This window comes from Giraffa tippelskirchi, chromosome 8 (genome assembly GCF_054371585.1).
Source record: "Giraffa tippelskirchi isolate mGirTip1 chromosome 8, T2T-mGirTip1v1.2.pri, whole genome shotgun sequence".
NCBI lineage: Eukaryota > Metazoa > Chordata > Mammalia > Artiodactyla > Giraffidae > Giraffa > Giraffa tippelskirchi.
This window is the reverse complement of record NC_137282.1, coordinates 161685900-161713247: the sequence shown is the minus strand read 5'-3', so window position 1 is coordinate 161713247 and position 27348 is coordinate 161685900. Positions and strand designations below refer to the sequence as shown.

The following is a 27348-nucleotide window of genomic DNA, read 5'->3' as shown; positions in this document are numbered from 1 at the left end:
CGTGTAGCTGTCATGCATGTGGAATGCAGTTCAAACTGAGATTGCTTTAAGTGTGAAATATATACCAGGTTCCAAATACTGAGTTCAAACACGAATGTAACCTATCTCATGAATACTTTAAAAAATATTGATTACATGGTGAAATGAATGTTTTAGATATAGTAGGTTAAGTATATTAATTAATTCCACCTCCCTCTGCCCTGCCGTTGTCAGTGTGGCTACTAGAAAATTTAAACCGCCTGCATGGCCTGTGTTCTGTGTCTGTTGGATGAGGCTGTTCCAGGGCATAGCTTGTGAAGGAAGACGTGGCCAGAGTTGCTGGGTCCCTTCACTGTCCACCTGGAAGTATCACAACATTGTTAATCAGCTGTATTCCAATACAAAATAAAAAGGTTAAAACCAAATATCTAATAATGCAAAAAAAAAAAACCCACACAAGAAAGTGGATGGTGAGCTGAGTCTGAATGATTTTACTCTGTTGTCTCTTAAATTGGCCCGCGTTCTGTCTCTGTTGGGTGGGGCTGGTCTGGGGCAGAGCTTACGAAGGAGGGTGTGGTTGGAGTTGCTGGTGGACACAGGGGTGGGGTGGGGGGTGGCCCGGGTGCTGCTGTCTAGTCAGCTCAGCCTGTATCTGTTTAAACTGGAGAGCTTTCCATGGCGGAGTCACGGTCGGTTGTGTGCACGTTAGTTAGCCCTAGGCTTTGTGGTTGATGGGGCCTCTCTGGTGGCTCAGCAGTAGAGAGTCCACCTGCCAATGCAGGAGATGTGGGTTCAATCCCTGGGTCGGGAAGATCCCCTGGAGGAGGGCATGGCAACCCACTCCAGTATTCTTGCCTGGAGAATCCCACGGGCAGAGGAGCCTGGCCGGGCTGCAGTCGGGGGTCACAGAGAGTCAGACACGACTGAGCGACTAGACAGCAACGAGTGGGTGGAGGCTGGAGGCTGGGTTACTCGCCAGGTGGTGGGCACTGCTGTTCCCAGAGGGCCAGAGAGGGGCTTGCGTTGGCAGTTGGAGTTTGGAACAAGGAGTCAGGGGTGACTGCCGGGTCTCTGTCTTGGGTGACTGGTGGGGTGGTTGTATCACAGGCTGAGGCTTTCCGGTTTGGAGAAGCAGGCTCTGCGCTGGGGAGGGGGACAGTGCGTGCAGGTGGACGTGATTGGCTGTGGTACATCGGCAGGTGCTTGGTTTGATGGAGCTGAAGCTCCAGCAAGAGGTTGGGGCTGGAGAAAGAGGCTTGGGAGTGCCCAGGTGGCAACACAACAGTGGGCTTCTGTGTAATTACCCGGAGGACTGGGGAGTGGGGAAGACGGGAGGCAGTGGTGGCCCCTGGAGCACGTGCCCTGGAGGCCATGCCAGAGCGCAGACCCTTGGACAGGCTGGGGCCTTGCCCTGGCGTCCCCACCTCCAGAGCCGTGAGAAGGGAGTTTTCAATGTCTTGTAACCACCGGTCTATGGTACTTTGTTATAGCAGCCTGAACTAAGTCCCAGGAGGGGGCTTTGACTTTGGCAGGTGAGGTTCCTGTTGGCATTGGTTTTTGCGAAGGTTAGTCCTGATAGAACAGAGTGTACAGGCCACAGTGCCATTCAACTTGATTGTACCGAGGTGTTGACGAGGACTGAAGACTGGACTCGGTGAATGTCAACTGCCCTTTCCAGAAGCTTGTCCAAAGGGAAGGGGTAACATATTCTAGAAGCAGGGTTCCGAGAGTTTGAAGGGAGAGCTTTCAACACGTAGATTGGTTGGAGAGAGAGGTGGTGATTTTGGATGCTGTTTGCTTGGTGAAGCTTGGACGTAGAAATTTCTCCAGGAGTCCTGTGCCCGAGGCCCAGGAAGAAGGTGTATAGTAAGGGAGCTGCTGTGTGTTCCAGGTTTCCCTTTTTTTCTACTGTACTCTCAACGACCACATGACTCTCTGATCCCCTATGTCATGTCATTTTAAAAAATAATGAAATAGAATAGGGGGTTCCCTTGTGTTCTCAGATTTAGTTGACCCCACGATGGGGTTTATTCTGTTACGTCTCACTGGATGGATCTGGTGTGGTCTCAACCCTGAGCTCCTTTGAGAAAGTGGATGATTTGTCTATTCATAGTTTCCTGTGTTGCTTCGAATAAGCCAATGAGATCAGAAGAGTGAATTCAAGCTCAGACACTGTAACTGTAACCCAGGTGACTTTCTTAAAATTCAGTTTTTCTTCCTGTTGGAGTGACCACTGTTGGGGTCTTCCTGCCAAACAGTACCAGCCAGTTCCCCACGACGCCCGGCTGTTGGCAGTTTTGGGAGGAGGTGGCGGCAGTTCCTCTTGACCAAAGACAGAGATGTGCTCAATGACCCTGATGCCCCCAGGGGTGAGTGGAACCTGAGGATCCTAAAGTCAGTTCAGAGAGGAAGCCGCCTGCTGTGGTGCTGCTGCTGGTGATGGTTTAAGAAGGTCTTTGTTGGGGTTTGTAAGGCCTGAATGCAGGCATTGTAGACAAGCCGTGGCGGCTGCCTGTGACCAGAGAGTCATACTTCCCTCGGCTCTGGCTCCTGTTAGGGACAGCCACGTCCAGCTCAAGGCTGCCCTGTTACAGCAGCACTCATGTCTCTTGCCTTTAGATCAAATTGCACAGTTACTTCTCTGTATTTGGCAGCGGGTGACGGATGTGACCAGTTCTGCCCCTGTCCTTTAAGGGCATATTTTGAAAATTATTATTAAGAAAACTTTCAAGCATTCTACAGAGTCCAGAGAATAATACAGTAGATTCTCTGTTCACAACACCAACTCGTGAAATGACATCAGAGAAGGGACCGGCGGCCTGGTGGCAGGGGTGACCCTGTGCCACCCTGTGCCCGCCCATCTTCTTGTCCGCGGCTCTCATTGTCAGGCCACAGTGTCTGCCAGTTGGGCAAGTGAGAAATGGTGAAGCCATGCTTTTTCAAATTATCTCTGGAGTTCCTGGGAAAAGACAACACGAAGAGGGTAAGTTTGCAAAGAAATAGAGCTCCCCAAGGAAGTAAATTATCGATTAAAAATTCATGACAAATGTATTAAAACTGAAAATGAGAAAATATCGACGGATACATATGTTAGTGACCCAGAATATTTTGATTGTCCTGTTGGATTTTGATTGGTCACTGAGTGATGGATTTGGCTGCTGGCCCCAAGGGAGGCAGGGTGGGCTTACATTTGACAGATGCTATTTACCAGCAAGAGTGATGGCCACGCACCTGCTTCTCTCCTGATAGAATCACATCAGATACAAGCTCGGGTTCTTAAAGGCTTTACTTTAAAAAAACAAAACCAAAAACAAACATATTCTTAGAAGTTCTTAAAAAGCCTCTCTTTCACTTTGTAATTTTTTTTTTGCTTGTGGGATCTTAGCTCCCCAACCAGGGTCTCTGGTTCTCCAGCCTCTCTGGGTCACCTGTTTTAGTGCTAAATTCCTTAGACTTTCAAGGGTTTTTTTTTTTTTTTCCCCTTATATTTTAGCAATTTCTTGTTTACTGAACCATTGCACAGCTTGCTCAGTCGCTCAGTCGTGTCTGACTCTGCAGCCCTATGGACTGTAGCCCGCCAGGCTCCTTTTGTCCATGGGATTCTGCAGCAAAAATTCTAGAGTGGGGTGCCATTCCCTTCTCCAGGGGAATCTTCCCAACCCCGGGAACGAACATGTGTCTCTTATGTCTCCTGCATTGGCAGGCGGGTTCTTTACCAATGAGCCACCAGGGAAGCCCTTGCACAGTGAAGGAACACCATTTTCTTAGTAACAGTTTATAAGTAGTGGGCTCTCTATAAGTCTCCTCCAGAGTTTACTTGAAATGTTTATACTGAGCTGGCAAAATTATTTTTGTAGGACAAGGAAAAGTGGCACTGACCCCCAGAGACTGGTGCCGCTCAGAGTTTATATTGCTCTTCAGTGAGTCCAGATTCCTCTGTCACACCAGAAAGTCAGGGCTGATTAATTGTCAGGATAGACGGGCTGTGCTGAGCTAACAGAGGCCCTCCTGAAATCTTAGTGGTTTAATCCACTGAAAGTGTCTCTCTCTCTCTCCTTCAGAGAGAGACCTCTGTGGAGTCCTCCGTCCACAGCAATGCCGTTTGGAACGTGTGACCCCCCAGGGCCCCCGTGGCCGGGGAGGAGAGAGCTGGAGGGTCTCCCAGGGGTGGGAGGTCTCGCCTCTGCTCACTTCGGTTCCAGGGGCCGGAGCTCGATCACGTGGCCCCCAGGCTCTGCTGGTGGGTCCAGGGTGCTGAGGATGACGCAGGGCTTGGTTTCCACCTAGTGTTTCCCCCGCGGACACCCTTCTTACTGGCCTGGATGTGACCGGCTGGTTTGTTGATGACAGGGACAGTCTGTGTCATTGTTCCGACCACCTATTTGGTCTGATTCACACATTATGTTACAGAACTTCCATGTGCTTACGCCCGTGGGACTGTGTTTAGCTTTGCCGACCGATAGCTTATTTGTATCCATCTCTGTTCCCGTGTCCGTTTTAGTCCCCCTCCATCTGCTTTATCTCTCAGATTTTGTGGCCACATGGCTAAAAATGCCTCGGATCCCTTGGGAAGAAGAAGGGAGACATTGGGCACATTTAATTCCCGTGCTCCTATTTCCTTGTTCTGTTCCCTGTCTCTTTCATTTGGTTTAATATTACACGCTACTCTCTTTGGGGTCCGGAATAAAATATGTGAGTATTTCAACTATTTCTGCCTTACCTGGAGGCAGAGAAGGAAGAGCAGGTCTGGAGGGGTTGGGAGGCAGAGAACCACGGGGGGGCCGTCTGCCTGAGGGCGGGGAGAAGGGAGGACAAGCAAACCGCTCACAACGCGGCGGCCAGTGAGCCGGACTCAGTAGGTGCGAGCCCTGACGGCCAGTGAGCCGGACTCAGTAGGTGCGAGCCCTGACGGCCAGTGAGCCGGACTCAGTAGGTGCGAGCCCTGACGGCCAGTGAGCCGGACTCAGTAGGTGCGAGCCCTGACGGCCAGTGAGCCGGACTCAGTAGGTGCGAGCCCTGACGGCCAGTGAGCCGGACTCAGTAGGTGCGAGCCCTGACGGCCAGTGAGCCGGACTCAGTAGGTGCGAGCCCTGACGGCCAGTGAGCCGGACTCAGTAGGTGCGAGCCCTGACGGCCAGTGAGCCGGACTCAGTAGGTGCGAGCCCTGACGGCCAGTGAGCCGGACTCAGTAGGTGCGAGCCCTGACGGCCAGTGAGCCGGACTCAGTAGGTGCGAGCCCTGAAACGAGTTTGTTTTTCACACCAGTGCCTTCAGCAGGTTCTGTCTGATCTTCCTCCTCATCCAGGGTGAGGTTTCAAGCAGATCTCAGCCTTCTTGGTCGTCTTCAAGCGCGGTCCGGTCTGATGGCACAGCTTCCGTCTTCCGTGCAGCTTAACGCTTCTTCCCTCCCTGGGCACAGAACGGGGTGCAGGGGTGGGAGCTGGAAGCGGGGTGACGGGCGGCAGGGGCAGGGGAGGGGAGCGCCGGACGGGGAGGGGGGAAGCGAGGCGAGGCCGGGAGAGGGCTTCTGTCACCGGAGAGTGGAATGTGGCAGTGGTGGCTTCCGGAGTGGCCAGTGTCCAAATGCTGACTTTTTTTCCTCAGGGGACTAAGATCCCACTGGCTGCACGGCCAAAAAGAAAAAAGAAGAAGCCTGGTATCAGCCTAGAGGTCCTAAAGGCAACTGAACTGTGTGCTCAGGCCTGCCTTAAAAGCTGACTCTTCTCTGGATGTAGATGGTCACCAAAGCGATGATCTCGCGCCGTAGAGACCACGGGCATGCCACTCTATAAACTGTGGACTGTGGGAGCAAGCCGAGGGAGGAAAGAGCGTCTTTATAAGATACTCCTGTTGATTCGTTTTCTTTTTGGAAAGGTCAGAGAGTGCATCCACAGCAGTGAAACGACCCGGTTAATATCTACCCAGTCACAGCCAGCGATGGCCTCACCCAGCTCTCGTGTGCTGACAGGGGAGGCGGACGCCGCGGGTGGACAGGCGCAGGACACAACTGGCGCCAGGGACGCGAGTCTCCAGCCAGTCTCAGTGGAGGCAAGGAGGCGCTCCTCAGCGTCTCCTCCGGGGATGGAGCCCTGTTTGATTTTTAGTTTGTTTTATATGTCATCTTTTAATTATGTTTCAGATAATGATGAAAAGAGATGCAATTTGGGTATGAGAGTAAATCTTAAAAGGCTCAGTGGCTCCTTTATCTACTGCCGAAAACAACTCCCACCAGGAAAGAGGGTTCCATTAATTGTCATTACTCGGGAATTATGGAATTAGAGCTGCTGGCGTTTCTTTTATCATTTGTATGTTTAAGTGACAGTGGCATTACTTACTCTAAATTAAGTTCCTTTCTCGGTTAAAAAATTATAACAGTGTGACAAGAAATAGAGCACTATTAACTTTTATTTTGGAACACCATCTTTCTAACAGAGGTAAAGGTGCAGGTTTTTAGACTAGAAGGCAGGAAGGGTTATTCCTTGGCTCTGTAACCGAAGGGAATAGATAAGCGCATCCAAGTTAATTCTCCAGGAGTTTCAATGAGGGGATGGAATGTTCAAAGGGCTTCCCGGGTGGCTCGGCGATAAAAAACCCACCTGCAGTGCAGGAGACGTGGGTTCGATCCCTGGGTTGGGAAGATCCTCTGGGGAAGGGCATGGCAACCCCCTCCAGTATTACTGCCTGGAGAATCCCATGGACAGAGGAGCCTGGTGGGGCTACAGCCCCTGGGTTCACAAGTCGGACACAACTGACATGACTTAGCACGCGTGCCACGCTCACAGGGAAGAGAACAGTCTCCCATGGGGCTTCCCCCTGGCAGCCGGGCCTGGGCCGGGTTGCTCTGCCCACTTGGAGCCGCCCCTGTGCGTCTGACTAATGGTCAGTGGACTCAGAGCCACAGGGCCAGTGGAATCTGTGGGCAGGCCGGCGCTGGCCGCCATCCAAAGGCCTGTCCCCGAGGCTGCCTCCCTCCCGTCATTCGGGCTCCTGGGGTTGCATTTCCCATTTCTGCTCCTTCCTTCCTGAAAGACATCTCAGTTCTAGGTGACTTGTTGCCTGTGGCCCAGTTTTGATGGCTCTTGTTAATAAGGCACCTTAACAATACCTGTTTTCCCAGTGGTCATGTATGGATATGAGAGTTGAACCATAAAGAAGGCTGAGTGTCAAAGAATTGATGCTTTTGAACTGTGGTGCTAGAGAAGACTCTTGAGAGTCCCTTGGACTGCAAGGAGATCCAACCAGTCCATCCTAAAGGAGACCAGTCCTGGGTGTTCATTGGAAGGACTGTTGTTGAAGCTGAAACTCCAATACTTTGGCCACCTGATGCGAAGAGCTGACCCATTTGAAAAGACCCTGATGCTGAGAAAGATTGAGGGCAGGAGGAGAAGGGGACGACAGAGGATGAGATGGTTGGATGGCATCACCGACTCGATGGACATGGGTTTGGGTGGACTCCAGGAGTTGGTGATGGACAGGGAGGCCTGGCGTGCTGCGGTTCATGGGGTCGCAGAGAGTCGGACACGACTGAGCGACAAACTGAACGATACCTGTGAAGTCGGTAGAAGCATGTCCCAGCACTGACTGTTCTGCATAGAGTTTGACAGGCTTCCTTGAATACCTGCTATGGACGTGGGTCAATCACATTCTAAAACTTGGTGTATGGAGAATCCCCATTTAGTTGAAAGTGATTATAATTGATGATCATCTTAGTGCATGTAAAATATGATTCAGTTAAAAAAAAAAGTCTCCCATACAAATTTTGAAATTATATTGTTACCTGAAGTTCTGTGTGCAATTCAGGCAATTCAAAACAGAATAACAACCAACAAAGAAAAGCAACTTCTGTCTCAAAAGTAGAAGATGAGCACAGCTAGGAGACTGTTCAGAGGGCCAGTTTTTGCTCACTGGAAACCTTTGCTGGCAGTGTGCTGCACAATAGTACTTAATTCTCCTGAGTTCTAGGGCCTTAGATTGAAGTGGCAGGGAAAGCGTTAAAGGATAAAATTGCTATATTTTGGTGGCCAGTCAAAAGGAGTTGTAGGAGGTAGAATGTGAGTCCTCGGTTGATGATACTCCAGTCTATATATTTAGATTTTTGTTGTTATTGTTTTGTCCCTAAGTGAGTCCAGCTCTTTGTGACCCTGTGGACTGTAGCAGGCCAAGCTCCTCTGTCCTCTGCCATCGCTCAGAGTTTGCTCAAATTTGTGTCCGCTGAGTCAGTGACGCCATCCAAGCATCTCATCCTATGTCACCCCCTTCTCCTCCTGCCCTCAGTCTTTGCCAGCATCAGGGTCTTTTCCAGTGAGTCAGCTTTTCACATCAGGCGGCCAAAGTATTGGAGCTATCCTTTTGTTTTTAACTCTTAGTAAACGCTAAGCAAGGCAAGGCTGTTTCCTTTATATTTTCAAAAGGTTCTAGACTACCCTGTACTGTTGTCCACTTGGTCAACTCAATTCCGTTTTATGTTTCTGCTGCCATATGTTTTCCCCTTGTTGGAAGGATATGGATTTTTAGGACATAGGTCCCTAAAGGAAACTGGAGATGTGATAAGGAGAATTCTGGCTGGACACAACCATGGGGCATTGGTTCAAGCACTGCTGGTTAGCATTTGCACCAAAAATCGCTAATGAGAACTGATGGGCACCTCTGTGCATACAGCTCAGGGGACTCTGCTCCATGCTCTGTGACCGGTGTGGGAAGGAAATCCAGAAACAAGAGGAGATAGATGTGTTCATACAGCCGACTCACCATGCTGTCCAGCAGAAACTAACACCACATTGTAAAGCAGCTGTAGTCCAATAAAAACTTCTTTAAAAAATGACCCGTTAAAAAAAGAAAAAAAAGAACGACAACAAAGAAAGTTTCCATTACAATGTTGATGAGAATCCAGCCCAGCTCAGACTGTATGAAGGAACGCAGCTTTCATGGCTTGTAGAGGCTGATCACAGTCTGTTCCGTGGTAAAGTTCTTTTCAAAGAGGTCTGCCTTTAGACCATGTGAAGGACTTGTCGACAGAAGCGTGCGGAGCCGAGGTTATATACAACTAGAGAAAGTTTTCAGGCGGGAGATCAATCTTTGGGCTCAGCTCAAAAAGTCAATCATCCGGTGACAAGCCTCTGAGGAAACGGTTCAAGAATTGTAGCTGGAACGCGGGGGATCAAGGACTCAGTCCGTGACGGGAGGAAAGAAATCAGAATTTATGTAGCTGTGCTGGGCTTTCTAGGCCTGCCTGTGGACGTGCGTGTCGCACTGGGATGCTGTGGGCTTTTGTCCCTGTGTGGCTGTCTTCGCAACTAACAGTCGAGGGCAGCGAAGGCTTTTTGTCCCAAACCGCTGCTCGACAGAAGCCCCGTCAGCTCACGCTGCAGGCCCCGTTTGTATTGGCCAGGACCACTGTGAAAGGCACACTCAGAGGGACGAAAAGCCTTCGGGAAAGCCTGCTGGTATAGTTAAGCAACTGCTTATGCAAATCATTTTAGTAGCTTTCATGGAATAATGACAAAGTCCATCAGGAAACTGGCAATTACAAAGCAGAAAGCACACAGACATCAGTGGAACGGAGCTGTCTGATGTTTTGAAATACTTTGAACAGAGCCTCTCGAAGCTAATATTTCATTGGACATATACTTGAAGTAAAAAAAACAAACCAAAGAGCACGTAGATTTGAGTCCCAGTGTCTGTGATCTTGCTAAAGTGGTGTTTATTTTTTAAACATAGCTAATAATACCAGTCTGACATCCCCTATAGGGTCGTTGTGAGGATCAGAATGATGATAATCGGGGTGGGGCACTTTGTAATTGGTAAAGTTCTATAAAATATGAATGCTAATTGCTAGGTTGTTTCAGCGTTTCTTGTCACAGTTATTTTGGGAAAGTGTCAGTTCACTGAACCAAAGAATTCCTAGAAATCAGTCCCTATTGACAGGGAAGTACTTCATATGATAAAAATATTTTTCCAGTATGTAATGGTTTCAAGTTTTAATTTGACCCTTGGCTTTGCCTGGTGGCTCAGACGATAAAGAATCTGCCTGCAGTGCAGGAGACCTGGGTTCGATCCCTGAGACTCCCTGGAGGAGGGCAGGGCAACCCATGCAGTGTTCCTGCCTAGAGAATCCCACGGACGGAGGAGCCTGGCGGGCTGCAGTCCATGGGGTCACAGAGAGTCAGACGTGACGGAGCACACACACGGTTTTCACTTTTGCCGCAAAACAGCCTATGAGAGGAGATGGTGGGGTGCAGGGTTCAGTCAGTGGGGGAGAAAATGAGATGGGGGTTTGGAGCGGAAACAGCTAAGATGCTCCGACGTGGAGGCCGCGGCGCTGGCCTGCGCTGGCCTGTCTGGACGAGCCCCGGCGATGGTGAAGAAGGCAGCGGGAGGGGACAGGACATTCCATTTTCCTATTATTCCTTCTTTTGTGTCCCAGTTTGCTTCTTTCTGAGATGTCTTTTCAGAAATAGCATCTCTCATATCGCCTCATACTGTGATAGATAAACTCTCTCACAGATTTAAATTTAAAGTCACTGCCTGTATCAAAAACTTCATTTTTAAGTATGAAATTCTTCCTAATATGACCCGTTTAAATGAAGTCAATAAGTTAAACGGTGGAAAAATCTCTGAGCCCCGCCTTCCTGCCGCTCACTCCCTCCCTCTCGGTGTGTGAGCCCACGTAGGCGCCAGAAGCTGGTCCGGCCCCTCCAGGAGTGTCAGCGATGGAAGCCAGCCCCGGTCCCCACCCCGTGGATCAGACCTGCCCACAGAGTCTGCAGGCAACAGTAAATGCAACCAGCGCGAAAAGTTGGGGAGTCTTAGAAGGTGGTATTCTCTGAAGAAAACAGAGCAGGGTCAGGGGATTAGTTGCTGAAAACCCTTCTAAGAAGGCCAGCTTCTTTGTAAAACCAAAATAATATGAGATGAGAGTCTGGAGACGGGAAGTTCAAAAGCAGGAGGAGGAGGACACCTAATTGCCTCCCATCTGGAACATTCTGTTTAACTGAGGGAGCTTCTTTCCAGTCAGTTTTCTGCTCCAGAGATTCTCATTTACTGGAACCCTCCAGTACGGGAATGTAGGAAAAAAGGAAAAAAAAAAATTACTGCCTTAAAACCCTGTCAGCCCAGGAGGACCCAGTAACAAATTACCGCCGAGGAGTGCCAGAGACCTGAGAATCAGACCTGCCCGGGGTGACGATACCTCCGAGTGTCTGGTTATTTACGGCTCTCTTTCATCCATAAAGAACTTGAAGCGCCGTGTAAACGTATGTACAGGAGGGCAGAGTCAGTAGTTTAGATAATCAAGACGAGGAGGATGTAAGGATAAGAAAATAAAACTGGAACAGGAGCCGCACAGAGCCGCGTTGCTGTTCTTAGAGGTGACCCGTAAGGATGCCTGTAAGCTTCCACGGGGCGGGAGTGAGGGGTGAGTTAGGACTAGTTACGTGAAGTCAAGATGCCCTCACACTGAAAACAATCCAGTTGTTCGGGAGAAGAAGCTTTTCCTGTTCCCATCTTCTCAGACCTGAGATCAGATTGTTTCATGAAGACTAGCAGGGACGACTCAGTGACCTAGTGACCAGCACTTTCGACAAGGAGCTCCTGGCGTCTCCTGGAAGCGACAGGCCGGACAGCTCAGTGGTGGTTGTTCAGTCGCTCAGTCGTGTCCAACTCTTGCGACCCCATGGACTACAGCCCACCAGGCTCCTCTGTCCATGGGATTCTCCAGGCAAGAAGACTGAAGAGGGTTGCCATTGTGCAGGGGTGCAATTCAGAAGAGGCAGATCTCAATGGGACCAAAGCAGAGTGTTTCAAAAATAGAATTTGTCACATCTCAGCCCATAGACATCCTTCCCTGCAGCCCTTCCTGGTGATTGACCATCACCAGCAGGCTCTGCAGTAAGAATGAGTGTGAGAGTTGGAGGTGGTGGGCAGCGGAGGAAGCTAGAGGCCACGGCTCCCTGCTCCTCATGAGGGCCTCGTCCTTGAGTGTCCACGTACAAGGTGCTGCAGTTTCCGGTGCTGATGGATGGCCCCCCGCTGGCCTGCATCCGGGGTCCTCTCAGGCCTGTCCTCACTGGCAGCCAGGAGGCCCCCGAGTCACACCCACCCTGGGTTTCTGTATATTGTGATCTTCCTAAATTCATCTCTTGGTTACCTTTCAAATATGATGCATGCCTACTCAGTCACTTCAGTCGTGTCCGACTCTCTGTGACCCCATGGACTGTAGCCCACCAGGCTCCTCTGTCCATGGGATTCTCCAGGCAAGAATCCTGGAGTGGGTTACCGTGCCTGCCTCCAGGGGATCTTCCCGACCCAGGGATCAAACCTGCCTCTCTTACGTCTCCTGCGTTAACAGGTGGATTCTTTACCACTAGCTTCACCTGGGAGGCCCTTTGTTCTTATAACCGCCCCAAAAGAAACAGAAATTATTTCATTCAGCCATGAAAATTTTTATCTGAAATGTTTCTTCTCACGCGTTATATAAAAGGCGTATATAAAAGTCTGTCCTCCATTCGCCCAGTTACTTCCCTCTCAAAAGACAGACAGCTACTGCTTTTTTTTTTTTCCTAACCATAATATTCCACTGTATGGATATAGGAGGTTTATTCAACCAGCTTCCTATTCATGGACACTTGCACTGTTTATTGTCTTGTTATAAACAATGCTCTAGTAAACAGCCTTATACATTCATAACTTCCTGTACATAGGAAACAGCCTAGTAGTGAAAGTGGCAGTGTGGTGTGTCTGTAATTCTGAGGATGGCAACAGTGTGACACTCCTTAGGTCTAGGGATAAAAGCCCACTCATGCACCTGCTCTCAGCGTATGAAAGGCCGTGGTTTCCCTTGGCTTTGGTGTCAAGTATGTGATGAAATGGTTTTATTTTTGCCAGTCAGATAAGTAAAAAATGGTAACTTGGTGCACTTCTGTTTTCCTTAAGTAAGCTTTTCATTTGCTGAAGAATCATTTTTTTCTCCCTTTTTGTGCACATCTTCATATTCTTTGCCAGTCTGAATAATGAGATTGTTATTATTTTTCTTACCTACCGTTAGGGGCTGTGTGTCGATCTTATCTTGCTCTAGGAAAGTTTCAGCGGGTAAGGAAGCTGGTTAGGGTAATGAATGCAAGGAGCAAAAGCTAAGAACTAAAAGCTGCTGCATGTGAAATCGATTCAAGCATGTTAAACCTGCTGCTCTTTCAGCTGCAGGTGCTGGGCTCAGACGGTTGGTTTTATCTAAAAATTTTATAATAAAATATAAAGGATTTAATAATTAAGGAGCAATTCATAGAGCAACATTAATATTCCACCTATCTTTATTTGCAAAGATAGTTCAGAAATGTTTTAAACATATTTTAAAACTATTAACCTTACAATCCTTGAATATCACATTTTATTTTTATTTTTTTTTTACATTACAACCCTTATTTGTCCCTATATTATAGAGTGGTATCATAGCACAATTGCACTCATCTCACACGCTAGTAAAGTAATGCTCAAAATTCTCCAAGCCAGGCTTCAGCAATATGTGAACTGTGAACTTCCAGATGTTCAAGCTGGTTTTAGAAAAGGCAGAGGAACCAGAGATCAAATTGCCAACATCTGTTGGATCATCGAAAAAGCAAGAGTGTTCCAGAAAAACATCTATTTCTGCTTTATTGACTATGCCAAAGCCTTTGACTGTGTGGATCACAATAAACTGGAAAATTCTGAAAGAGATGGGAATATCAGACCACCTGACCTGCCTCTTGAGAAATCTGTATGCAGGTCAGGAAGCAACAGTTAGAACTGGACATGGAACAACAGACTAGTTCCAAATAGGAAAAGGAGTACGTCAAGGCTGTATATTGTCACTCTGCTTATTTAACTTCTATGCAGAGTACATCATGAGAAACTCTGGGCTGGAAGAAACACAAGCTGGAATCAAGATTGCTGGGAGAAATATCAATAACCTCAGATATGCAGATGACGCCACCCTTATGGCAGAAAGCAAAGAGGAACTAAAGAGCCTCTTGATGAAAGGGAAAGAGGAGAGTGAAAAAGTTGGCTTGAAACTCAACATTCAGGAAACTAAGATCATGGCATCCAGTCCCATTACTTCATGGCAAACACAGGGGGAAACAGTGGCTGACTTTATTTTTCTGGGCTCCAAAATCACTGCAGATGGTGACTGCAGCTATGAAATTAAAAGATGCTTGCTCCTTGGAAGGAAAGTTATGACCAACCTAGACAGCATATTAAAAAGCAGAGAGATGACTTTGCCAACAAAGGTCCGTCTAGTCAAGGCTTTGGTTTTTCCAGTAGTCATGTATGGATGTGAGAGTTGGACTATGAAGAAAGCTGAGTGCTGCAGAATTGATGCTTTTGAACTGTGGTGTAGGAGAAGACTCTTGAGAGTCCCTTGGACTGCAAGGAGATCCAACCAGTCCATCCTAAAGGAGATCAGTCCTGGGTGTTCATTGGAAGGACTGATGTTGAAGCTGAAACTCCAATACTTTGGCCACCTCATGCGAAGAGCTGACTCATATGAAAAGACCCTGATGCTGGGAAAGATTGAAGGCAGGAGGAGAAGGGGATGACAGAGGATGAGATGGTTGGGTCCAACCATCCATCATCACCGACTCAATGGACGTGGGTTTGGGTAAACTCCAGGAGTTGGTGATGGACAGGGAGGCCTGGCGTGCTGCGGTTCATGGGGTTGCAAAAAGTCGGACACGACTGAGCGACTGAACTGAACTGAACTGATCATAGTACATACTCATTTTCGGATAGACATTTTTTATAAGCTTGTGATAAACATTTACTGTGTAAACTCACCTTTCCTCTGGTCTGCACTCGCTGAGGTCCTGTCTGGGTATCAGGAGTGGGATGGACCTGTGGCCCCTCGTGCCCTTTAACCGTCATCTTGTCTTCTCTCCCCACTGCAGCTGGAGCTCAGGACCGGATCGGTTGGGCCTTCGGGCTGGGGCTGGAGCGGTTGGCCATGATCCTCTACGACATCCCCGACATCCGCCTCTTCTGGAGTGAGGACGAGCGCTTCCTGAGGCAGTTCCGCGTGCAGGACATCAACCAGAAGGTGAAATTTCAGGTGAGTGAGGGCGGGGGTCCAGTGAGCACAAGTGAGGGTCCCCTGCCGTAAGAAGAATCAGTGAGTTTAAAGGTAATGTGACCTTGGAAAGCGCTTTCAGTAGAGATTCACAAACATGCAGATCCATGGACCTTCTAAAATTGTATACTGATAAAAGGAGATTTATCAAGCCTGTTACTCTAAGCAGGGAACCAACTTTGGGTTTCATTAATGTCTGTTTTTCATGAAATACCCATCTTTATCACTGATGATACTTTCACAGTTCAGTTTTTTTTTTATGCTAATCTAGACACATTGACTTTCTTATGATTAGTGTTTGAAATGTACATTTTTTCATCATTTATTTTCAGTTTCTGTCTTTATATTAAAAGCACATCTCTTGTAAACAGCTGGGTCTTTTTTTAAATCCATATTTAATTGGGGTGTTGACTCTTTGTTACACTCAATATACTACATGGGATAATTTTTATTATCTCTTTAATTCTTATCCATTTTCCTTTTCTGTTCTTTATTTGGAAATTGAGATTTTGTGCGGTGGCTTGTTTGTTTTTGTATTATATTTTATTACTCTATTGCTGTTTAGTTTCTCAATTTTATATTATTTTTAAGTGGTTATTCTAGATTACAGTATGCATAATTAATTCATCACACTTTACCATGAGTAACCAAAGAGTATTACAACTGCATGAAACATTTAATGTTACAATACTGTAATTCTATTTACTTTCTTTTTCTTGTATTATTACTGTTATATTTTATTTCTCTGTATATTATAATCCCACAATACATTGCTCTATTTGATTCAAATAGCCGTTGTCCTTCAAAGAAATTTAAAACTGTATTTTCCTTGATATTTGCCCATTCCTCACGGCCTTCATGATTTTTCTCAGTAATCATTTTCTGTAAGTCTGAAGGACTTCCTTTACCGTTTCTGGTAGTGCAGCATGAATTTTCCTGGCTTTTCTTTGGAAATGCCTTTGTTTCATCTTTATTTTATTTTAGTAATATTTTCCATGGATATAGGCGTCCAGGTTGCCAATATTTGTGCAGGCTTTTTTTTTTCCTCTTAGTTCTTTAAAATGTGTCATTTCGTTGCCTCTGTCTTTTTACTTTGGTTTCTGGTGGGTTCACCTGTGTGTGACTTTCTATTATCTTGCTTGGGGCTTCAGTGTGTTGAATTAGTGCTTTTCAACCCTTTTTGAAAAGCCTCCTATCTCTTCCAACAATTCTTTCTTCCTTTGCTTTTCAGACTGTGACTACATGTGTATCAGCCCATTTGGATTTGTGCCGCAGAACTCTGATGCCCAGGGTGTGTTTTTTATTATTGACTTTTTTTCCCCACTGTGTGCTTTATCTTGGGTAGTTTTTCTTGTCTTATCTTTGGGTTTCCTCGTCTTCTCTATTGTGTTCACATAACCACTAAGTCCCTCCAGCGAGTTTTCATTCCAACTTTGTACGCATCACTTCTACAGTTTCTACTTGCACCTTTTTAGAGTTTTTATGACTGATGAAATTCTCCATCTTTTCATCCATTTTGTATAGTTTCCCTTAAATTCTTCAGCATGTTCATGATGGTGATTTTTTAAGTCTTGGTCTGTTAGTTCCAAGCTTTCATTTCTGTGTTGTTTTCCTTTTAGTCTTCTTTTTTTCTTAGTTATGGGTCACGTTTTCCTGCTTCTTCACTCCTCTTAGTTTTTAAATATTGGCAACATGTGTCCTCAGGAAGCCTTACCCCTTCCCCGGGCAGGCAGCGAAGGCAATGAAGCCAGATCCCTTTGTCATAACCAGGAGTCAAACTGGATTTCGCGTCTCCTTAAGTTTGTGTAAGAAATTTAACTTCTGGCCGGGGGCGGGGCGGGGGCTGGTGGTGGCAGTTAGGATTTGATAGCTGAGACAGTAGACCTCTGTAAAATGCTTTGTGAATTACAGATCGCAGAGAGTGACTTCCTAGTGACTCCCTTATAATTAGCATCTATTGACTATAATGTGTCAGTTTCCTGTGGCTAACGTTACAAATTACCACAAAGCTCGCAGGTTCAACCCATACGTCTCTATTATTTTACAGTCCCCGAGGTCAGGAATTCACAGTCAGTCTGCCGGGCTCAAGCTCAGGGGCAGCGGGGCTGGTCCCCCCGGAGGCTCCAGGGGAGACCCTCCGCTACTCCTGCCTGGGTCAGCTTCCAGGGCCGACCGCGATGCTTGACTTCCGGCTGCATCACACCGCGCCCCTTCCTTTCCTTCCGCGCGTGGTTGCTCCACCTTCCTTGCACACATTTGTCTGTTCTCACGAGGGCCCTTGCGACAAGGTTGTCTCCACACACGAACATGTTTTCTTCATCGCATCCGAGAAGTCCTCTTCGAGTGTGAGGTAGCAGATCCCCGGTTCCTCGGATGCAGAAGTGGACCTCTCTGGGGGTCGTTATTCAGCCCATCACATACACTTCTCTTTTTTTAAAAAAAGCATTATTTGTTTGGCTGCGCCGGGCCTTAGCTGTGCATGTGAGATCTTGAGCTGTGGCGTGTGGACTCCGGTTCCCTGACCAGCGATGGAACCAGGGCCCTCCTCCCTTGGGAGTGCAGAGTCTTAGCCACTGGACCACCGCGGAAGTTCCGCATATACCTTTATCTGTTCCATTTCCATCATGGCAGAGTTCTTGCTTCAGAGAGAATAGAGGAGATTTTGTTGTTAGGTGTAAATAAGATAGATAATATGAAAGTGTGAGCAGTTTCTAACCGTTTGTGTGGAGTGGTCGTGGGTCTATACATGAAGGAAATAGGGACTCCTTTGTCACTTAATGGCGTTGGCCTGTCTGAGGAAGAACATGTAACATGGTTATAAAAGATGGTGAGGCTGAGCCTGAAGGCACAAAGCGTTGGGTCGACGTCAGCCGTTCGGTGACCGTGAGAGGGTGGGTCTCCTGCCGGCCCGTCGTCTCTGAGGTCGGTCGTAGTTAGACTCCTGGGAAGCCATCAGGCAGTCCTTGGTCTCCCTGGGGTACCAGGCATCAGCTGCAAGCACTCTGCTCTATGAGGACTGGGAGTTTCTTACGGCCAAGGTTGGCCGTTTTCCCTAATTTTCTGTCTTCCTGCGGTCATGGTTCAGTTCCCCGTAGTCTGTGCATTAATTTATTTAGTGCCTTATAACACTTGTCATTTGTTGAGTGCTGTGTACAGGTCATGGGACTAGACAGTTTGCCTGTATCATAGCTTTCATTCTTCACAATCTGATGGGGGTGAAGTCTATTAACCCATTGTATAGACAGTGAAACCGAGTCTTGGAGCCAACAAGGAGCTCAGCCCCAAGAGCTCTGCCAGCAAGTTACAGAGCTAGGGTTTTCACTAAAGCCGACTCCAGGGAGCTCCTAATATTGAACTGGTAAAATCTCGTTTCCTAGACGAAGCACCGCTCTGGAGTCAATGAGATGAAGTGGACAGTTTCTGACTTCAAGCTGTTTTCAATCTAGAGAAGGAGACAGATTTATCACGAGATGGCTTCCCCCGTGTCTCAGTGATAAAGAAGCCACCTGCAGTGCGGAAGAGATGGGTCCCACCCCTGGGTCGGGAGATCCCCTGGAGAAGGAAATGGCACCCCACTCCAGTATTCTTGCCTGGGAAATCCCATGGACAGAGGAGACTGGCGGGCTACAGTCCATGGGGTTGCAAAAGAGTCGGACATGACTGAGTGACTAAACCACAAAATTGTAAATAATATGAAGTGCGGTGAAGGGCTGCACACAGGTGAATGTAGAGTTTTGCTAACACTGACCAGTGTATGCAGGGATCAAAATTTTCATCTTTTTTTAATCCTATTTTGCTAGTTAATTCTCAGAATCCTTCCACGTCTCTCCAGAATTGTATCAGGACTTGAGCCTGCGATTACTTGCCAATCTCCAGGACTTGGAATAGTCCCTAGACCCAGTTTCTCTGTCGTTACCATAAATGCTGTCTGGTAGAGACTCAGCGCAGGGTTATGCAATGTTTCCTCATTCTGTTCCCAGATCAATCCAACTGCAAGAATCCCATCAGCTTCGTTGCGGTGAAATTAGTGCATCTCATTTTTCTTCCCACTGTTTCCCTGTGCAATTTTTTCCATCTCGCCAAAAAAAAAAAAAAAGCACATAAATATTTTTCTTCTGCAGGAAGGAGAATGTTTATCCTAGAAGAAAGTCATAGAAAATCATAGGAAGTGGGGGAGATGACCCACCACAGGACCATTTGTGCCCTGTAGTCATTGTTGACGGTCAGACGTGGAGAGATGCAGCAAGCAGGAGGATGGACCCGTTTGCCGTGGGGGCCGTCCTGGTGTATTTACATAAAGCCTTCATCCCAGTGACCGAGTGCCTAGTGAGCATCTCGTCCATGTTAACGTACTCCTGTTGTCATGACCTCCACAGCCACTGGGCGAAGTGGCCACGGTCCCCTTGTGACTCCTGGTCCTTCCCGCCTGCAGTTTCCATCTCCACCTTGCTTTGCCCGCCTTGCGATGTGAGGATGTTTCACGGACCCTCGGTCTGTTGAGTCCTGTTCGATTGTGACCCTGTGTCTGTCCAGGGGCCTCTGTTGTCAGAGGCTTATGGATTTATGACTGCTTTTTGTCTTTGTGAAAGGAAAATAGAGGGCAGCCACCACACATTTCTTCCTTATTTAATGCACTTTTAAAACAGTAAGAGTGAGGTCCTCAGATCTTCTGGTATAGATTGGACAGTTATGTTGTGTGACCTTTATATGCACACACATTCAACATTCTTGTTACAACTTTCTGGCCGTTAACCCGAGGAAGATGCACAACAGCTTCCTGTTTATAGACGCCGCCAGGCGCGTACATGCTCAGTCATGTCCGACTCTTTGTGACCACATGGACTGCAGCCCGCCAGGCTCCTCTGTCCTTGGGATTTTCCAGGGAACAATACCAGAGTGTGTTGTCATATCCTCCTCCAGGGGCTATCTTCCCGACCCAGGGATCAAACTTGCATCTTTTGACTCTCTTGCATTGCAGGCAGATTCTTTACCACTTGAACCACTGGGGAATCCAAATTAAGGGGGGCCCAGTCTTACCTTAAGCATGCATTGTAGCCCTGCAGGACAAGAATACTGGATTAGGTTTCCATTCGCTTCTCTGGGGTATCTTCCTGACCCAGGGATCGAACCTGAGTCTCCTGCACTGCAGTCAGACTCTCTACCCTCTGAGCCATCTGGGAAGCCCTAATGCTCCCCTTGCCTGGACCTGGCTGTGCCTGTGTTCCTGCATCAGGGGCATGGGAGGCGTGGACAGGATGTGGCTATGGGATGTGTTTTTCTCTGTTTGAAACTGAGTATAGAAATCCGGTCCCCCGGGCACTTGCACCTGAGTTAACTTACAGTCCAAAGGGAAAAGGCTGGAGAGCTGACCTCAAGGGGCTCAGCCTGGGATGAGCCTCTCAGAGCGATCATCAGAATACCAGAGCCGGTCCAGGTGGAAAGTTCAAGGCTTTTATTGATGTTCTGGGGACAGAATAACACCGAAGTAATTTAACTTGCTAAGTTATTAGTCATGAAAGGTAAGTGTATTGTGTATCTCTTAATTTGCCTCATCCTGAATGAAAGGAGAAACAAAACTCTTCACATTTTCAGTTAGTGGTGAACTGAACCGAGTAACTATTCAGAGGATGAGGGGAACATTTGGGTTCATCTCTAACTTAAAGTCAGCCTGTATTTAGACTGAGAAATGAGAATTACTTTGTGATTCCATTATCACACAGCTTTTTTTTTTTCAAACTGTGCACTTCGGTTGGCGTTTTGTATGTATAATCTTGTGATCTTGAAAATGAAGAATGGTTAACATAAGCATTCATTTATATCGTGGATAGCTTAATTTTTCTTTCTATCACTTGGCTGAGTAATGAATCAAATGTTTTCTTTCTATTTGAGGGAAGAATTTATTTTCTCAAGAGCCTCCCTATGAGATTTATAAATTACAATCAGAGACTGTAATTCATGACCAAGGATAGTGGATTATAAATAGATGACCCTTGTAGAGTCCATTTGGCAGAGTTTGAACTCCTGTTTAATCAGTGGATGAGGACCAAGTAGCTTCGATATATTTTTCTGTACTCATTTTTAAAATTATGAAATCTTCTAAACATACAAACATATATTTTTCTGATTTGACTTTTTAATAACATAGAACTGTGTACCCTCCACCTAGCAAATATGCTGGGATTTACCACAAATCTTTGTAAAGAAGAAAAGCATTCGAAATGCATTTGACACACCCATGCCTCCCTGATGGACCCGTCTTCCTGTTTTCTTCCCCAGAGGTGACCTCTGACTTTGGTTTGATGTTTGCCATTCTCAGGTTATTATTGCAGTTTGCATATATCAAAAAAAAAAACAAAAACAGTTTGTAGGATTGCTTCAAAATGACACTGGACAGCCAAGTAGCTAAAACACAGAAATTCGCTTTGCTGTGAACTTCACCTGAAACTAGTGCATCATTGTGAACCAACTATTCTTATATAGAAAATTAAAAAATTAAATTTCAAATAAAGAAATAGAAATTCAGGGAGATTTAATGAGGAATTTGATGAGCATATTCTACAATTTATATGGCAATGCAGAGAATCCAAAACAGCCAGATAACTAAGTTGAAGGACTTGCTTCTCTGATGTCGTCTTTTTTACAGTAATTGTAAGAGCGTGGACCCAAGGCAAGGCAGACACAGAGGCCTGTGAAGGCTGTCGGGAGCCCAGAAACACAGCTTTGTATTATTTCTGGCCTCCTGACATGGCCTGCACTATAGAACCCGCAGGAGGAGGCGACGTCTGTGCAAACGAAGCACGGATAATTGAGTATCCATATGGGAAAAAAAATGAAACTCGACCCCAGACTCCTAATTATTCAAAAACGAATTGCAGGGGTTTGCAGATCTAAGTGGAAAAGGCAATTTATCAGCCACTGACTTTGAAAAAGTCACTTTGCTGTGAATGATCCTTTGATTCTTATTGCAGTAGATTGAATTGGGGAGATTGAACTAAATGAACTGTGGTGATGTAAAATTAAGGCCTAATTAAATGTCTGATCTTGAAAGTTTGTGAATAAGTATTTATTTAAAGTGGTTGCTGTAGGTTTTTTTGTGAAGCCTGTTTTTAAAAATCAAATTAGGGATATTTCCTTCTATTTCTAGTTGGCTAAGAGTTTTTATCATAATGACTCAAAATTTACAAATGCTTTAGCATATTTTGGGGGCTTCCCTGGGGGCTCAGATGGTAAAGAACCCGCCTGCCAATGCAGGAGACCCAGGTTCAATCCCTGGGTTGAGAAGATCCCCTGGAGAAGGAAATGGCAGCCCACTCCAGTATTCTTGCCTGGGAAAACCCCATGGGCGGAGGAGCCTGGCGGGCTGCAGTCCAGGGGATTGCAAAAGAGTCAGACACGACTGAGCAAATAAACAACAACAACCCCCTACCCCACAGCCCTTGGAACCCACTTCATTTTCTTTCTCTGTGAACTGATCACTGTAGGGACTCCACCTGTGTGCATCTTTTTGTGACGTGTTTTGCTTATTCATTCATCTGCGGTTGGACACTTGAGTTGCCCCCCACCCTTTGACCGTTGTGAAACAATGCCGCTGTAAACATAGGAATATAGTTATCTCTTCAAGACCCCATTTTCAGTTCTGTTGGGAACTCTTTTCCCCAGACGTGGGATTGCTGGATCATAGAGTAATTCTCTTTTTAGGTCTTTTTGATGAACCATCACACTGCTTCCCACCACGGCTGCACCATGTTACACGCCCACCAACAGAGCACAGTTCCAATTTCCCTTCTTTGCCAAAAGTTATTGTCTTCTCTCTCTTGTAATATGGTAGCCATCCTGGTAGGCGTAAAGTTATATCTCAATGTGTTTTTGACGCGTTTCCCTGATGATCTGTGATGTTCAGCATCTTTCCGTGCACCTGTTGACCATTTCTTTTGCCTTGGGCCAGTCTCCTAAGTGCTGCTGGGTCACTCAGTCCCGGCCCTGGTGACGCAAGTGCTGCCGGTCATTCTCGAGGTCCGGCCACAGTCTGTGATGGGTGACGGTTAGATTTCCGTATATCCTCCACCCACCTCAGACGGCACTGCTCCTCCTGGCACTCATTTGGACTTAATTTTGCCCAATGAGAAAAACGTGTCTGTTGTGGAAGAGATTATGACCGCTCCTGAGCCCTTGTCCCTCAGAGAAGTCCTGCCAGGTGGTTGAAATCCCTCCAAACCGACTCTGGATTCTGAGATCCAGAGGAGCCACGAGAAGATGGTAGCACGGCTCTGCAGAAGGGGGACTCAGCCTCTGTCTTTGCAAGTCCTTTCCTCTAGAAATAACTTCTTGGTGGCAGAGCCTCGGGGGCAGGTTCCCCGTCAGTGGATGGAAAACAGGAGAAAAGAAACAGACCTGAAGAGTTTACCTGAGTGGAAGCATTTGAACTCAGGATTCACTGATGTCCCCTTTCAAGCTCTGCTTTTTTGTTGGCATCGTCTTTACCATTGTTTTGTTTGTTTTAGTTGCCACAGACAGGTCCTCGGGGATGGTAGCAGGTATGGCTGTATCCAGGTGACCGCTCCAGCTGAGGCAGGAAGGAAGAGAAGTTGGGAGCCGAGTGTTTATTGAGGAGGAGGTGGATGGTCCAGGGCAGGGCGAGGTGGGGTGGGCATGTCATTACTAGCAAGAAGTGGCTGGTGAGTGGGTCCAGCGCTGGTGCGGGGGAATTGCTGGAAAGAAGACAGCGCGCAAAGGCCAAGAAGTAAGACTCTGACACAGCTTCCTCCCGACCAGAGGACCACACTAACAAGGAGGTGGGGTGAAGGGGGACCACAGGGCCAGACAACTGTCCTTCTCAGTGCCCGCTCAGCCGGGGCACTGCTGGCATCACTCTGCAGCTGCTTCGGGCTCTTGGGGCTTGCTTGAGAACAGCTTCATATAAACATGGGTCATCACCGAAAGCTAATGTTACATCATTACAAAAATGTTTCCCGGGAAATCACGGTTGTTGGAAGATTTTGGAGATCTCTTCTGGAACATTTCTGTATCTTAAGCAGAAAAAAAAAGTTTTTTCCTGACCAAGAATGAAAACTGGAAGGAAAAAATAATTAAAATCAAATATTGTAGTAAATGCTATCCACATTTGAATATTTGGAAGGTCTTGCTAAAGTGTTTATCTTCTTGAACATGTGAGGAAATGAGAAGAGGTGATACTGAAGTTTGGCTTGCACCATTTGTTTGAATCTTCAACAATCCTGAATATTACGGTGTGCCCTCTGCCTCCCAGTGGGATGTTAACAGCCCTCGCGTCTCCTTTTTTCACTCTGGTGGACTTCAGTTTACATCTTTAGCACTGTATTACCTTAGCTTCTTCCTCTTCCAGAGGTAATTCAGTCACCCTCTTTCCCAGATACTGCAGGTTTCTAATTTTATAGGATTTTTCCTTTTCACCCAGTTTTCCAATTATCACCTTGTTAGCTGCACACCTGCTTCACAGAAAATTGCACTGTGCCATTTAACCTTTTGAAAGAAAAAAGAGAGAATGGAAAAACACACCTCATTACTCAGTTGGTTCAGCCTCAAAGAAAGCCACGTCTCTGGGTGTGGAGTTGCAGCGAGACTGCAGAAGAGAGCACCTGAGTATTTAACAGATTCTAGAACTGGAGCGAGAAAGATGACTGACAGGCTCCTGGCATCAGGCCGGGCATCCGCAGCAGCCCTGCCACTGTGCGTTCCCAGCTCCACGCCAGAGAGCGCGCCAGCTTCCCCCTTCCTTTCTGCAAGCGTCGCCTCTGTTACCCTGCCGCCCTGAAACCATTCTCGTTTTTCTTTTCTGCCGGTGGTTCACTTTATTTCCTAGTATAGAGGAAGCAAACAGATTCACTGGCCGTTTCATTTTCAGATTTCTCATGAAGATGTAACGTCACACTTAAATAGTTATTTATTATACTTACGTTCACGCACTGTATCTATTAAAGGCAAATACACATCCATTAGTGTGTCAATTGAACTCGGGCACCCAGCAAATGAGGTGAAGCCTCGAATGTGATTTCTTGACTAATTAGTTGATTGTGATCAGAGGAGGGGCTGTAGGAACGGGTGGACCCCTGCATGGTGGGCCTGCCTCCATCGAGACACAGGCCAGTTTCCTTTTGGTCTGACTTCATTCATGCCTCGGTCGCGACATATGGTCATGGTACCTGTATTTCAAAAATAGTTTACATGCTTGTGTGTGCTTGGTCACTCAGTCGTATCCGACTCTTTGTGACCACATGGACTGTGGCCCACCAGGCTCCTCTGTCCATGGGATTCTCCAGGTAAGAATACTGGAGTGGGTTGCCATGCCCTTCTCCAGGGCATCTTCCTAACCCAGGGATCAAATCCATGTCTCCTACATTGGCAGATGGGTTCTTTTTTTTTTTTTTTAATAAATTTATTTATTTTAGTTGGGGGCTAATTATTTTACAATATTGTAGTAGTTTTTGCCATACATTGACATGAATCAGCAATGGGTTTACATGTGTTCCCCATCCTGAACCCCCCACCCACCTCCCTCCCCATCCCATCCCTCTGGGTCATCCCATTGCCCCAGCCCTGAGCATTTGTCTCATGCATCGAACATGGAATGGTGTTCCGTTTCACATATGATAATATACATGTTTCAATGCTATTCTCCCAGAACGTCCCATCCTCACCTTCTCCCTCAGAGTCCATAAAACTGTTCTAGGCATCTGTGTCTCTTATTCTGTCTCGCATATAGGGTTATCGTTACCATCTTTCAAATCCATATATATGCATTAGTATACTGTATTGGTGTTTTTCTTTCTGGCTTACTTCACTCTGTATAATGGGCTCCAGTTTCATCCATCTCAATAGAACCGATTCAAATGTATTTTTTTTTTAATGGCTGAGTAATATTCCATTGTGTATATATACCACAGCTTCCTTATCCATTCGTCTGGCAGACGGGTTCTTTACCACTGAGCCACCTAGGGATCACAGTCTACAGGCTTACCTAGCTATTAAATAATAATAGATAATTTAATGGAAAAGATTGCCCAATCCTATAGAGAAGGAGGGCTCATGAGGCACGTGTAGAACCATGGCCCGTCACAGCACAGACAATGATCGGGAAGCTCTGGGGAGAATGGCTGTTGGCCCCGGCTCAGGGGGCTCCAAGCCATGGCCTCCCCCTTCCTCCTGTCTTGGGCCTAGGCTGCTGCCCCCACCCATGGCAGTCCTTCTTGCTTTGGGAAGCCCAGCCTGCCCCTGCATTCTCACCATCACCCTCCAATCCTGACCCTCTCATTTCTGCTCCCTGCACTGCCCGGCCAGATCCCGCGTGAACCCCAGACTCGCCTCTTTGCTGACTGAACACGGTTCCATGTTGAGTGTGCCCGTAAATATCAGGCCTGGGTGGCCCTCCTCACTCGTGCGGGCTCTTGTCGGGATCCTCGGGTGTCCCACAGCCTCCCGCCACCACGCCAGCCTTTGACAAATAGCCCCGCTTTATCCCCGGAAAAGGCCGAGGCCGTCTAGCGCAAGTCCCCCACCTGCCCTCATCGCCACCTCTGAGTCTTCTCAGCATTAGGGGACCGTGTTGTCGTGAGGGTCGATCAGGTTAAATACTTGTCATGGCCTTATTTAGCACAGTGCCTGACATACCGTATTGTTCAGTAGATCCCAGCTATTGTAGCAGTAACTGTGAGTGGATTCAAGAGCAGGCAAGCATGTTAAGTGCTGTATATAAGCCCTTCTTTTCTTGCCATGTTTGTTGTTGTGATTTAGTCACTAAGTCGTGTCCAGCTCTTCTGTGACCTCATAGACTGTAGCCCAGCAGGCTCCTCTATCCGTGGAGCTATCCAGGCAAGAGCGCCGGAGTGGGCTGCTGTTGCCCGCTCGGTGGGTCTCCCCAGCCCGGGATGGAGCCTGGGTTTCCTCTTGGCTTGATCTGCTTCAAGTTAAATGTACCAAATTTTTGTTTGGATAACTCTTACATTTTAGCCCAAAGACTCTGCTCACAAAAAGGAAAAACAGTGCCGTTTTAATGCCACATCTCTCTGGGTTTGGCAGAAGGAACGTGTTGTTTTTCCCCCAAGCCAGTGTTTTTTTCTTTTACCCGTTCGAACTCCTCTGCATCCTGTGTGGGGGATCTGACGGTCTGTGCACAGCACTGTGTGTCTTGTTGGGGTACTATCGATTGATTTCTCCATGGTTATTTCTTTTCTGGAAACATGTAAGTAATCACCATGGCAACACTATCACTCACAGATGACACAAATACACCTCCACATCTA

At 47.1% G+C, this 27348-nt stretch overlaps 1 protein-coding gene and 2 long non-coding RNA genes across 6 annotated transcripts in view; 2 read left to right on the top strand and 1 right to left on the bottom strand.

Moving 5' to 3' along the window:
- Positions 1-27348, top strand: part of FARS2 (phenylalanyl-tRNA synthetase 2, mitochondrial) — a 289117-nt gene that overhangs the window by 143835 nt on the left and 117934 nt on the right. For all 4 annotated transcript variants that reach the window (XR_014062414.1, XR_014062413.1, XM_081521167.1 and 1 more), the window contains one exon: positions 14895-15055. Coding sequence is in view for 2 of the 4 variants with exons in the window: in XM_081521167.1 (XP_081377293.1) it covers positions 14895-15055 (161 nt within the window). In the remaining 2 variants the exon portion in view is untranslated. The remainder of the gene's footprint in view (positions 1-14894; positions 15056-27348) is intronic.
- LOC145517864 (uncharacterized) lies at positions 444-26866 on the bottom strand. The gene is made up of 3 exons (XR_014062415.1): positions 26717-26866; positions 14785-15097; positions 444-2938 (listed from the first exon to the last, which is right to left on the bottom strand). It is a non-coding gene; the product is annotated as an uncharacterized LOC145517864 (long non-coding RNA).
- LOC145517870 (uncharacterized) lies at positions 16927-21431 on the top strand. Its single transcript, XR_014062421.1, has 2 exons — positions 16927-18653; positions 19930-21431. It is a non-coding gene; the product is annotated as an uncharacterized LOC145517870 (long non-coding RNA).